The 11,959-nt window shown below is 37.6% G+C and overlaps 1 protein-coding gene across 4 annotated transcripts; it reads right to left on the bottom strand.

Moving 5' to 3' along the window:
* Positions 1 to 632: 632 nt before the first annotated feature.
* On the bottom strand, positions 633 to 6,119 carry LOC147859058 (uncharacterized). 4 transcript variants are annotated; one of them, XM_087326088.1, is made up of 13 exons: positions 6,006 to 6,119; positions 5,817 to 5,917; positions 4,657 to 4,699; positions 4,306 to 4,568; positions 3,971 to 4,204; positions 3,074 to 3,239; positions 2,828 to 2,974; positions 2,451 to 2,523; positions 2,120 to 2,205; positions 1,784 to 2,022; positions 1,549 to 1,643; positions 1,316 to 1,458; positions 633 to 1,135 (listed from the first exon to the last, which is right to left on the bottom strand). In XM_087326088.1, exons 4-13 carry the CDS (start codon positions 4,509 to 4,511, stop codon positions 1,070 to 1,072), a joined length of 1,455 nt encoding a protein of 484 aa, XP_087182214.1. In that variant the 5' UTR covers positions 4,512 to 4,568; positions 4,657 to 4,699; positions 5,817 to 5,917; positions 6,006 to 6,119; the 3' UTR covers positions 633 to 1,069. The 4 variants fall into 4 exon arrangements, with proteins under 4 accessions (XP_087182214.1, XP_087182215.1, XP_087182216.1 ...); XM_087326089.1 differs by lacking the exons at positions 5,817 to 5,917; positions 6,006 to 6,119 and adding an exon at positions 4,966 to 5,703; XM_087326090.1 differs by lacking the exons at positions 2,828 to 2,974; positions 5,817 to 5,917; positions 6,006 to 6,119 and having other exon boundaries at positions 4,657 to 5,702.
* Positions 6,120 to 11,959: the final 5,840 nt, after the last annotated feature.

Raw genomic sequence — 11,959 nt, 5'->3', positions numbered from 1 at the left:
TAGAGTGTGATGGATTGGCAAATATGGATTATTTGCATTGTCTGATAGATGGGATAACACAAAGGCTGGAAAGAACACAAGGTTTTTTAACAAAAGATGCCACAAATGTAAACTTAAAAAGTTCAGAAATGTGGCTAAACTCAGCAATGCAAAATTAAACGCACAAGAATATGATTTTTTTTTTGTTCAAAGTTGAACAATGGTAAGACATTACTAATTTGCAAGATGGGAATGCAAAGCTATAAAATGAATTGTAATTAGCCACCTTCACAAAGTGTAATAAAATATGGTGTAAGAGCTTCACACAATCCAACTCGTGATCTTTTTCTTAGGAGAATACATCATCATTGATGTCCTCAACAATGTTTAGCCTTTCTTTTAATATTTGTCTTCAAACCCCATGACTTCAGTGAACAATTGTTCAGTAGACTGTCACGACTCACATTTCAGTTACCCTACCTTCACCAACAATTCAGTGTTGAAAAATAAGGTTCCTGCGGCAACCTACTTCCATAATTTATATGATAAATGCCCAAACACAAAGGTCCATAGTTATCCTTCTTGGCATTTTTCTACAATTCAGCTCAATCCATTATCATAATGGTCACAGAACTCATGTTCCCACTAAAGAGTACACAACAATCCATCATCATTTGATTCAGATAAAAACCAGTTCACTCACACCACTGCATCAGGTTGGCAAATTTGCTCCATGCTGCCATACAATCTAATAATTTAACTTTTACACCTAGAAGGAATCTTCCTGTACATCAAAGAATGTTTTGGGGGGGAACAGAAATACTTGCATTTCAATTTTTCTCTGGGAATCCTTTTCAATGTTATCCATTGTGAGTATATCCAAGAAGAAAATGTGAATTTGTTGTCTAGAACTACTAGAGATGTGACACGAAATGTTTGATGTTCAAGGTTTATTCTTCCTCATACACTCCTTTCAATTCTCAATCTTGTAATTTTTTTCTCTCATTCTTATTCATTAATTGGCTTTTGTGGAGCATTTAAAACAAGTTATCATCAACAATTTCAGACTCTTTTATAACATAGTACTACTTCAGCCCATTGAACTGTGAGTCCGCAACCGGTCTTCTATATCAAGTGCTAATCTTTCCTCCAATTTCTGGCAATGGAAAAGTAAAGATAATTATTATCTTCAGCATACTCGTTCGGGTTCTTGTAGGAAGCAATAGTTTGAGGATTCAAAGCCCAACAACCCCTCTATTAATTAAGGAGAGAAAATGAAGAAATCATTTCTTTTTGTGAAGCAATTTCTATGTTAATCCTCAAAATGCACACATACCATCGATTTCGTTTGAGTGCCAACTGAAACTCGGCTACTTGTCCTTCCAACATTGCACAAGAAAGTCGGTTTTTCATCGTTCATCGGAAAGCTGAGAATATCCTCAACTGACACAGCTTCCGTTTTGCTTGGATTGAGTAGATCTAATTCATACAAAAAATGCATATGCATATACAGTGGAAAATCCTGCTGAATTCTTTGTATTTAAGTAGAGTTTTCATTCAATCAATTACCTTTCACCATTGGTGTTGGTTTTTGTGTTTGCATTACGTTGATCGCCATGTCTTGTTCGATTGCTCGAAGAGACACCGCAGTTCTAAGGAGATGTCTATCAAGAAGAAGAAATACACAGAAGAACATCTCATTATATATCAAAATGAAAATATTTTTCTGGGGAAATTCACTGCCAAAATGACATTAACTATTTCTTTATTTCTACATCGATGTTTTAACCTATGTTATACTAACATCAACAGTTTCTTCCTTTGAGGACATGTTAATTGATCAAGCGAATTTGGAACCATTATTGTTCCATCCGAACTCAATATCATTTTGTCAACTTCATGATGAGAAACATTTTCTTCCTCTGATGAATCAAATTTCTCAAGCTCAATGTCTTCTAAACAAGCATAGAGGAATTTCATGGCTGCCTCTCCACTGCTTATGGAGTCAAGGGCCCTTTTCTGTTCATCGATATAGCTTTTAACCTGGTGTCAAATATTTGTTCAAGAATTTCACTCAAACAAAAACCAAACAACCATATTCTAAAAATAACATCGTGAATTTCTGGTTAGACACAATTACCTGGTCTTCGATGTGGTGGTAGTATTGTTCTAGTTCATGTTCATGTGTGAATGGAGTAGATTCTTGCTCATGAACTGGTTTCGTTCCTTTTGAATAATATGAAAATGCTCACATTAGATATGCAAAGAGTTGTATCATTACTAGAAACTTGTATTCTACACATGTTTCTAATGGCATTTAAAAAATATTTGATTCTATTATCATATTTATCTTTTGTTTTTAAATCACAATATATACATATATAAATATATAGATATGTGTGTGTGTATGTGTGTACATAACCAATGCTCATTTGTTCTTTGTAGAAATTATAGTCTTTGGTTGGAATAACCTCGCAGCTTATAAAGCAATATTCGGATTGTCCTTTGGTTCATATGGTTCTTCCTTGCCAATTCATTTTCAACCTGTAATAAAAAAATTATTTATGATGGTGAGTAGCAAGGACGTTACCAAAATTCATAGAGAAATCTCTAGTTCTTGCTTTCATGAGAACACTGAAGAAGGAGAGAGGAATGAGGTTGCCATACTCCTTTGTTTATGGCATTAATGAGGTTATACATATAGCACCCATATGATTTTGGGTTATCAAAAGAATCATAAATTTATTCTCGCCTCTAAACCAGCTAATTTGAAATAAATGTTAAACAGGGAGGAAAAGGAGAAAAGCAATTTCATAAGATGTTGAAGAGATGTACGATTATAAGAAACCTCTTTTGCTAGGAGCACTTGCCGGTGAAGGTCTATATTTTCTTGGATTAGTTTCTCATTCTTTTGTAGAAGTAATTGTGTCTGCCTTATGTGATAGCTTAACTCTTTTCCAAGTTGTTCGTTTTCAATGATTGTTTTCTTTGTTTTCTGTTACATTTACAAATGTGTAAACCGAAAAATTATACACATTTTCTGAAATACAAGGTATTCACAAATCAAAATCTGTATAAGAAAACCAGTTCTTACAGCATTCAGCTGTTCATCCATCTGTTGTAACATAAGCATCCTTGTATCCTCTATACGAGACGTTATTTCCTTTTTAAGCCTCTCTTTGTCTTGCAATGCTGATCTCTCTGTATCACTTATAGCCTCTTCATGTTCTTTTCTCTCCTTCTCAAACTGCACTTTCAAACTGCATTTTATATTGCAAATATTTATTGTAATAAGAAGAGCCTGATCCACCATTACTTCGTTACAGTTTGAATTAACAATGGTCATTGATGCCATGTCATGTGTATGTCCCCTAGATGTTATCGTTATTATTTTTACATAAGCTGTTCTGCTTTCAGGACCTCATGCGATGGGGTTCCACAGACGCACTAGGATGATGGAAATAAAACAAAATTTATAAGTTAAGCTCAAATATGAAGCTTAAAGACAAAGAATACAGCAATGTTGATTGATTCCTTGGTTTATGAAAGATATATTTATGAATGGCTATTTGTGAATGAACCATACATATCCATGGGAATTGGCCCAAAGAAGCTTCTATAAAGATATTCATTCTCTTCTTACCCTCTCTGTGGAACCCCATACATATCCAATGGGGGTTCCACAGACGCACTAGGATGATGGAAATAAAACAAAATTTATAAGTTAAGCACAAATATGAACCTTAAAGACTAAGAATACAGCAATGTTGATTGATTCCTTGGTTTATGAAAGATATATTTATGAAAGGCTATTTGTGAATGAACCATGCATATCCATGGGAATTGGTCCAAAGAAGCTTCTATAAAAATATTCATTCTCTTCTTACCCTCTCTTTCTTCCCAACTCTTGTACCACATTTAGAGAGACGACGTATAAACTTATGGAAATTAAACATTCTTAATCAGCAATATTTATTATTGAACATTGTACTTTGCAATTTCTTGTTCTATGGCAATCTTCTTCGCCGTAAACTCATCAATGTCTCGTAACTGTACTTGTGCATTTGCCAATTGAAGATGCAAATCATCGACTGTAAATTTGTGAGTGTTCTGTAGTTCATACATCTCTTTCGTAAGATCTTCAATCGTTTTTGTGCTATCAGCTATCAAATTCTTCAACTCATTTTCTAGCTCATAAACCTTCTCTTGTTTGACTTTTAACTCACTGAAAAGAAGAATACATTGACATTGTAACGATAGCCAGCAAAAGAATAAACTTCAGTCAAAGACTTTGAACGTTTACAAAAGAAAATGTAATTTAAATACCCAGTCAAACAAGTTATGACATCTTGAAGCTTTTCCTCCATTTCTTTCGTGGCAATTTGCTGCTTTTCCATGGTAGTTTCAAGTGATTCAGACCTCTTTTCAAGCCTGAAAATCTTATCTAAGAGTGTCTCGATTTCCAAATCCTTTTCAAGAAGGAGGCCTTGGACATCGCCATCACCTTCGCGTTTCGAACTTTTGGGTGGCATTTCCTAATGCTTGCCAGTGCGATCATCTAGACATTTTATCCCATGTAGAGTATACATCTGACACATTTTAGATTAGAAAACGTTATAAACTCATTGAAATCCAGCAAGATCCCAAATTCTGGCTTAGAGACAATAAGGTACCCACATTCATGTGACATGCACCAACATGAATGGATGAAACCGAGCATCTGGTGTTGGGCCCACGCAAACAAACAAAATGATTTAGCTGCATTTAGATTCTAAGGCCATCAAGACACATTGAAACACGTTTCAACGTATTGAACATGTTTCTCAAGAGTTGAATAAGGGCATACTTTTCCATTACTAGAAAATTTTCCATAGGTGGTTGTGGTATTTATCGTGACTGGATTATCAAAAGGAGCTATTTTTGTCCTTGTTTCCTTCTTATATCAAACGATGCTTTTTCTTCAATTTTACTTAAATTACTCTTTACCTGCATTCTCCATGTGTGTAGTTGGAACCCATTGTTGATGAGACTAAAACTCCAAATCCCATGAAATGCAAATCTATTTCCATAAGAAAATGCAGTTCATAACATACTTTCAAGTTACATCTTTTTTCCATTACAAGTCTTAGCAGCAATAAGAATCTCTCTATTGAAACATGAGTTTTATTTTTCAGGTTATGTAATAGTACTAATAATTGGAACACCAGAAGTTAGAATTTGTGGCCACAAATAGGTCTACCAACTGGTCGTGGAAATCCCAACCTTATAATCATAAAAGAGAGAGAGAGAGAGAGAGAGAGAGAGAGAGAGAGAGAGAGAGAGATTCCAAAATACAGATTTTCCGCAAATGCCTCTAAGTTTTTGTTATTTTGTTTGCATGAATTTGCCCTCTTTGAAATGCCTCTGGAGCAATTACGTGTGCTGACAGAGCCATTCTACAATCAATTCATCCCCTTTTATCTCTTTCATTCCCAGGCTGAGCAGGGGGCGATCAGGGAAATAACAGATACTTAGGGGGAATCAAATTTCCCCCATCAACTCTTCATTTCACCAATTGTATGTGTCGCACCAAACCTTTACGGTAGATTCTTCCCCTATTTCCTCTCTCATTCCAGACTTGAGCAGGAGAATTCAGAGAAAATAGCAGAAAACATGGGTATTTATTAGTGAGCTTTTCCCCTCTAAGCATTAAAGAAATTCTGGCAATTTCCAGCGGGATAGGAACTTTTCCTAAAAATCCAAACATGCCTCCACACCTCTGCATCTCTCAACCATAATAAAAACACAAATATCAAAGTTACATGAACATAAAGAGAGACTTGGAAAGATTCAATTACCATGTATTGTTGCAGAAAGAGAGAGGAAAGTCAATGGTCCACACATATCTCGTCGTCCTCCTTCATATCATTTTTCTCAAATATCCATGTCCATAAATTCCCTGAGAGGTTACAGAAACAAACAGGTTGGGCAAAGAGATTCGAAAAGAAAGGGAGGAAGGAAGAGCAAATCTGGTTTACGAGGACTACCTGTGGGAAAAGGAACCCTCCCCCAGGGCCACGAAAGATTGGAGCTTCGATCAGACTCTTCTGCCTCTCTGCGGTCTGCGTCTGCCTCTGATTTTGCTTCTTAGGGGTCTGCATCGATGCGTCGCTGTCTTTCCAGATACATACATATACATACATATACATATACATATATATATACGTATACATATGTATGTACACATACATACATACATACATACATATACATGATAACATATATATATATATCCTCTCGAGAGAGAGAGAGAGAGACTTGGATGGAAATGAAATTAGGCCTAGTATAGAATCATTCTCATTGTAGAACATGTTTTTTATATAGAACATGTTTGTTGTTTTCTTAGAACTATTTAGCTTAAACTCTATTTTATCTTATTTTTATTTTTACTTTCGATGAATGGGTAAATATCCCATTTTTGTTGTACACCATTTGTCTCATGGGCCAATTTTGGCCTTAGAAGACGTTAATATATCTTTCTTTTCTTTCTTTCTCTCTCTCTCTCTCTCTCTCTCCCCCCACGAGGGCCACTCCCTACTATCTAAACAGATTGTTGTACTACATCTATCTAAGGAACACTTCTTGCACTTCTCTAAGTTAGGTTTTATTACTACACCACCAAAATATCCACAACATACATTCTTATCAAATGCACTAAGGGTGGCGATTGGACAACTTTGGATATTAATTATCTCACCAACTTCTTGAGATTGAGAATGGTCGTGCTAATAGAGTTCCTAGAGAGGAAAGGCTATGTAGGTTATGTCACATAGAGATAGAGGATGAGTATCACTTTACATGCAAGTGTCCAACTTATACCGAGATAAGGGCGAAATACCAAGACATACTAGGACCCTCACCCACCCTCTCCAGACTATTAGATACCCTAGATATAAAGAGACTAGGTAGGTATATCTTAGAGCGAAAACAACATAGGAAGAATAAATTACAAAGTGTTAACCATAACCCTTTTAGTATGCACCACCAACATGTAACTAATGTAATTTTTCAGGAACAAGGGGAGACGATGAATGTGGACACACCTACACCACTCGACCTCTCTCTTGATGAAGCAGAAATGCAAAGTACAACCAACCCAGTGACTTGTTCATATAGTGCTTAGATAGCTCAAATCATGTCATCTAGTATCTTCAAGCTTTTAAGCCTATCAAACAACCACTCTCTAGGGATTGTGTCAAAGGCTTTGCGGAAGTCCACAAACCAACAATATAATTTCTTCTTATGAGCCTTTGTTTGGTCAATTAAGCATCTAAGTGTGACGATATGATCAGTAGTAGAGAAGGCTCATCTAAAACCAGCTTGTTCAGGTGTTCGAAGATTGAAGTTCTCCATATAATCACTAAGCTTTGCTTCCATTACTTCACCATATAAATTAGCAAGAAATGACCTATCATAATGGTCCTATATGTATTTGGGTCCATGGGGTCCCCTCCTTTATGTATGGGACCACTGTGGTGGAAAACCCTCGGCGAGGGCATGATTGAAGATTAGAGTTAGAAAGGGATCTAAGCACTCTTGCACATATATGACGTGTTCTGCTTGACACAATCCTGCGTGGTTCATTATGTTGTAATGTCTTTATGATCTTCATGACCCTAGAGGTCGTGAAAAGTGTTGCCATGATAGGTCGGGGTATAGAAGGCATTGGAATGGGTGGTTGGTTTGCACCAAGTGTTGTGGTCTTCATTCCAGTAGTCTCTTCCATGCAGTGGCGCAATTGCTACTATTTGAGCATATCGTAGATTTCCCAATATTTGGATGCTTCCCACGCGCGCCTCTTACGACGTGTCATCTTGCACATTTCTTTGTGGTCTTGTATTGAGGTAATAGTAGTGACTGAGTTGAGATACTTTAAGTTGTCTATGTAAGTCCCTACAATCCTCATCATACCATCTATTTTTGTGGCATAGACCCTAGTCTACCTTGATTGGAGTGCTTTGTATATGGGAACTGTTAATTGTTGCGGAGTGAAGGATGTGTGTGAGTTCCGTAGTAAGGCTTTCTAAAGGCAAGGAGGAATCAAGAGAGGAGAGATGGGCCTCAACATGTCGGGAGTATATGTCAGAGAGCTCATGTGTGAAATGTATTGTGGTATGATGGCTTGGTTGACTAGAGTTGGTGACATTGGAGATATTGCATTTGAGCTCAAAGTATAAAAATCTATGGTCCGCGCCAATAAGACATGGGGCCACCCGGAAGGAGTTAATCATGTGGATAACTTCAAGGTGTCCTACTAGATAATCAATTGTGCTTTCCTCTCCTCCGTGTGGGAAACATGTGAGCTCTTCCAAGCATGGCCACTTGGCCAAACCATTATATATGATCATCTGATGTCGACTACCAAGTTCGAGCAGATGATGGCCAAAGCTTGTGGCGTCCGCACCTTGATCTTTTGATCTATGTGTGGTGCCTATGTCTAAAGGATCAACATTTACCATTTCTAGGTTTCTATCCATCTGAAATATTGTGCATTGTCGGGATTGGGTCCTTGCATTGAAATCTCCTACAAGGAAGACTTCTCCTTGGGAAAAATATCAGATTATGTCATCTGATAAAGATTTGTATGGAGAAGGGCCATGTGGCACTCCTTCATCAACTAGTCTCGCCTCTCCAACCATATTATAACAGGATCCTTTCAGGGGAAAATAACAAACGGCGAAAAATACAGCCTAATCCTTGCTAGTGAAGACTTTCACCCACATAAAACGAGTTTCTGGGTCTGTCCTTAGTATTTCTATCCTATTATGTAGCTCTCTCCGAAACAATATAGCAACACCTCCAGATCCTTTGGTAGTGTGTCGACATGAGGTTTGTCTAAATACGGACTCCCAATGAAATCCTTCGATTCGTGGGAGTCCTCTACTTGGGCTTTGGTGTGTTTCTACCAAGAAAATAATGAGAAGCGTACTCAACCACAATCGAGTTTCAACTCTACCCTCTCTGTCGGCTGGCTTTTTGTTGTTGTGGTTAGACCTTCTTGTCACTCCATGTGTGGTCCTATCAATAACTAACATCATGCCGATTGCTTTGGCAATGACTGAGATGGCTACCCCTTGTCCTTCTTTGGGGTCTTACGTCCCTTTATGGTTAATGTCATTGGGTCTAATAGGGTAAGCCATTGTGCAATGATCGGAATCACGACTTTCCCACCATTGATAGCTAGTAGGTGTGCTTGAAGTGTGGCTCTTGTAATGAAGCCTCATTCAATTGTCTCCCCTTCATATGTTGCGATAATGAAACCTGCCTTATTCTTTGGCATACAATACGTTTTAGGGTTTAGATAGACTACTTCTAGTAAGACTTTCGCAACTTCACGGAAAAAGACATCTAGACCTCCCTAAGTTCGATATGCCTTTGCTAAAGTTGAGTACTCCCCGAAATAGGACTTGAATATGTCCTTTTCAGTCGCCTCCATTTAATTCCCCCCCTCATTCTTTTCTTTCAAGATTTGTCATATTTGTTTATTTGTGAGTTTGTCGATGTTGACTTTCTTTGCTACCTCCATAGCTTGATGGTGGGGTAGAGCTTCGGCTACTTTGAGAAAACCTCCCAAGCCGTGATTTTGGAGCCATGTCCTAAGATGATCCGAAATTCCAATTGGCATGGTTGAACTTGGGCTCGTCTGCGGCCTTAGATGATTGTTGTCTACGTTGCAATGGGCTCCTGTTGCTTCGTGTTCTTAAGAAATGTAGCGTTTTGTGCGAGTCCCATCTTTATGTGGTCGCGCCATTTTCCGAGATGTAATAGCCTAAATTAGAATATATTTTTCTACGATTACTTTAATGACCACATGTCCACAATCTGTACTTAGAATATACTTTTCATGATGTGGTGTGCCGACTATAAATAAATGCTTTAAAAAATGTGTCAAGAAAGTACCTTTTTTCCTTATAGTACATTAATTTCACAGTTATGACCTCTCATGTTAGAGGAAGTTGATCAACCGAGGTTGATACTGAGTGGGTTTGGTCGACTCGTAGACTGTCAATTTGGTCATTCAGCTTCGTTGTCAAAAAGGGATTTTTCGGCATCAGTCACTTGTTTGGTTTCAATCGAAACCCATTTACCCACTTTGATAATATTTCTCTTGCCAATGTACCGAGTTGATACGTCCCTTGGTGGTCCCTTACATTGCATCAATAAAAAAACAATGGTCTTGTCCATCAAAATCTTAATTTACCCAGCATCCGACCCATCTCTTAGTCTAGAAAAGCAAAACGTCTTTGCTGACTTCGAATAATTTTTCATTATTTTGATGATGTCGGTTGACAAACGCCTTTCGTCTTCGTTAGTCGTGTTCAACCCGCCATAGACTGTGTAGTCGATCTTCTTCTAATTCCAATAATTTTCCCAGTCGATGTTGCTCTAATTCATCTTCACTCAGTCTTTCAACTACCTGTACTCGTAGACGAGGAACTTGAAATTCGATTGTCATTACTGCTTTTAATCTAAAGGCGAGTCGAAAGGGCATTGATTGAATTGTTTTTTTGTAACTTGTCTTGTATGACCAGAGAGCACTATGTAATTTTTTATCCCAATCTGTGTGATTCTCATCTACAATCTTTTTGAGGATCATTTGTAAAGTTTTGTTGGTCAACTCAGCCAACCCATTTGTTTGAGGGTAGTATGGTGTGCTTTTTTTGTGTACCACCACATAGTACTTTGTTAATCCATGGATGACTTTGTTCAAGAAGTGCGACCCTTGATCATTGATTAACTAGATTAGACATTCGAATTGGCACCAGATGTATTCGTAAAAGAACTTTGTTGTCGAGTTAACTATATTATCTCAGAGCGCTTTGGCTTTGACCCATTTGGCACAGTAATCCGTAGCCACGATAATATACCTGTTGTTGGTTCGAGCTGTTGCCAGCTTAAATGGACCAACAAAATCCAATACCCACTTCTAAAAAGGCTCCAATGGTAGAATTGGTCAATGTGGCATCCGAACTCGCTCGATCGGCTGGCCTAGTCTCTGACACAAATCACATTGTTACAGAATTGATGTGCATCTTTCAAAGTCGTCGGCCACCACAAGCCACTGCTCCAAATTTTCCGTGCAGTAGTGTCCCCATCATAATGTCCTCCTGCAATACCGTAGTGTGCTTCTCTTAAAACTGCCTCTTTCTCGTCGTGTCGAACTGCTCGACGCCATATCCCGTTAGCTCCTTTATGATATAGAGTGTCATTTAAGACATAAAAATTCCGACTCCGTTGTTTATCCTGGACTAAATCTTAGTCACAAACACATAAGTACTCCATATTGGAATAGAATCCAAAGGTGTGGTCGAAGGTATGGTAATAATCCGTGTATTCAATTCCTCAATCCCGATAACAATTACAAATCAACACTTACACACATTAATACACATGTAAGATAAGACATTCAAATACACAAGATGGCAAGTACACAAATATTCCAATTATATTATGTTGAGAATCAAGCTCAACCTAGGCTTGTGTGTGAACACACCCTTTGAGAATCTATGAACACTCAAAGGTCACACCACTCTCTACACATTAACTATGTGTCATAGAATCATATTCTATGACACATTAACTATGTGTCATAGAATCATATTCTATGACACATAACTAATGAGTGCCATATTCCCCATGACTAATGAGTCTTCACATTCCTCAAGGTTCTAGAGAGAGAGTGAACACTATAGTGAGTTAATGAAGAGTGAGTTAATAAAGCACCCTCCTCCTACTTCATAGAGTGTTGGTTGTGATTCCTTGTAATGCTACATTTTGTATTTGTTATTTTACTTGTTAATATACACCTTCTTCTTGAGTACTTTGTTTTTCTTTCATCTATCTATCTTGTGTTTTCTCTTCTCTCATCCCTTTCCTCTCACACATACACATAACACACATCTCTTTCGCTGCACAAGAATCATATCTGATTCTTTACATG

Source organism: Azolla caroliniana, unplaced genomic scaffold (assembly GCF_043228905.1).
Source record: "Azolla caroliniana isolate FFs.n. ecotype wild unplaced genomic scaffold, voAzoCaro1.0.p SCAF_10, whole genome shotgun sequence".
Classification (NCBI taxonomy): domain Eukaryota; kingdom Viridiplantae; phylum Streptophyta; class Polypodiopsida; order Salviniales; family Salviniaceae; genus Azolla; species Azolla caroliniana.
Note: the sequence above shows the minus strand (reverse complement) of the source record. Positions and strands in the feature narration are given on the sequence as shown.

Bases quoted from the DNA above. Each gene is read 5' to 3' on its own strand.
- LOC147859058 (XM_087326088.1), bottom strand. From the start codon at position 4,511: ATGCCACCCAAAAGTTCGAAACGCGAAGGTGATGGCGATGTCCAAGGC. The intron at 2,975-3,073 runs GTAAGAACTGGT...TAAATGTAACAG, and splicing joins TGGATGAACAGCTGAATGCT to AAAACAAAGAAAACAATCAT. The intron at 1,644-1,783 runs GTTAGTATAACA...TCTTCTTGATAG, and splicing joins CAAAGGAAGAAACTGTTGAT to ACATCTCCTTAGAACTGCGG.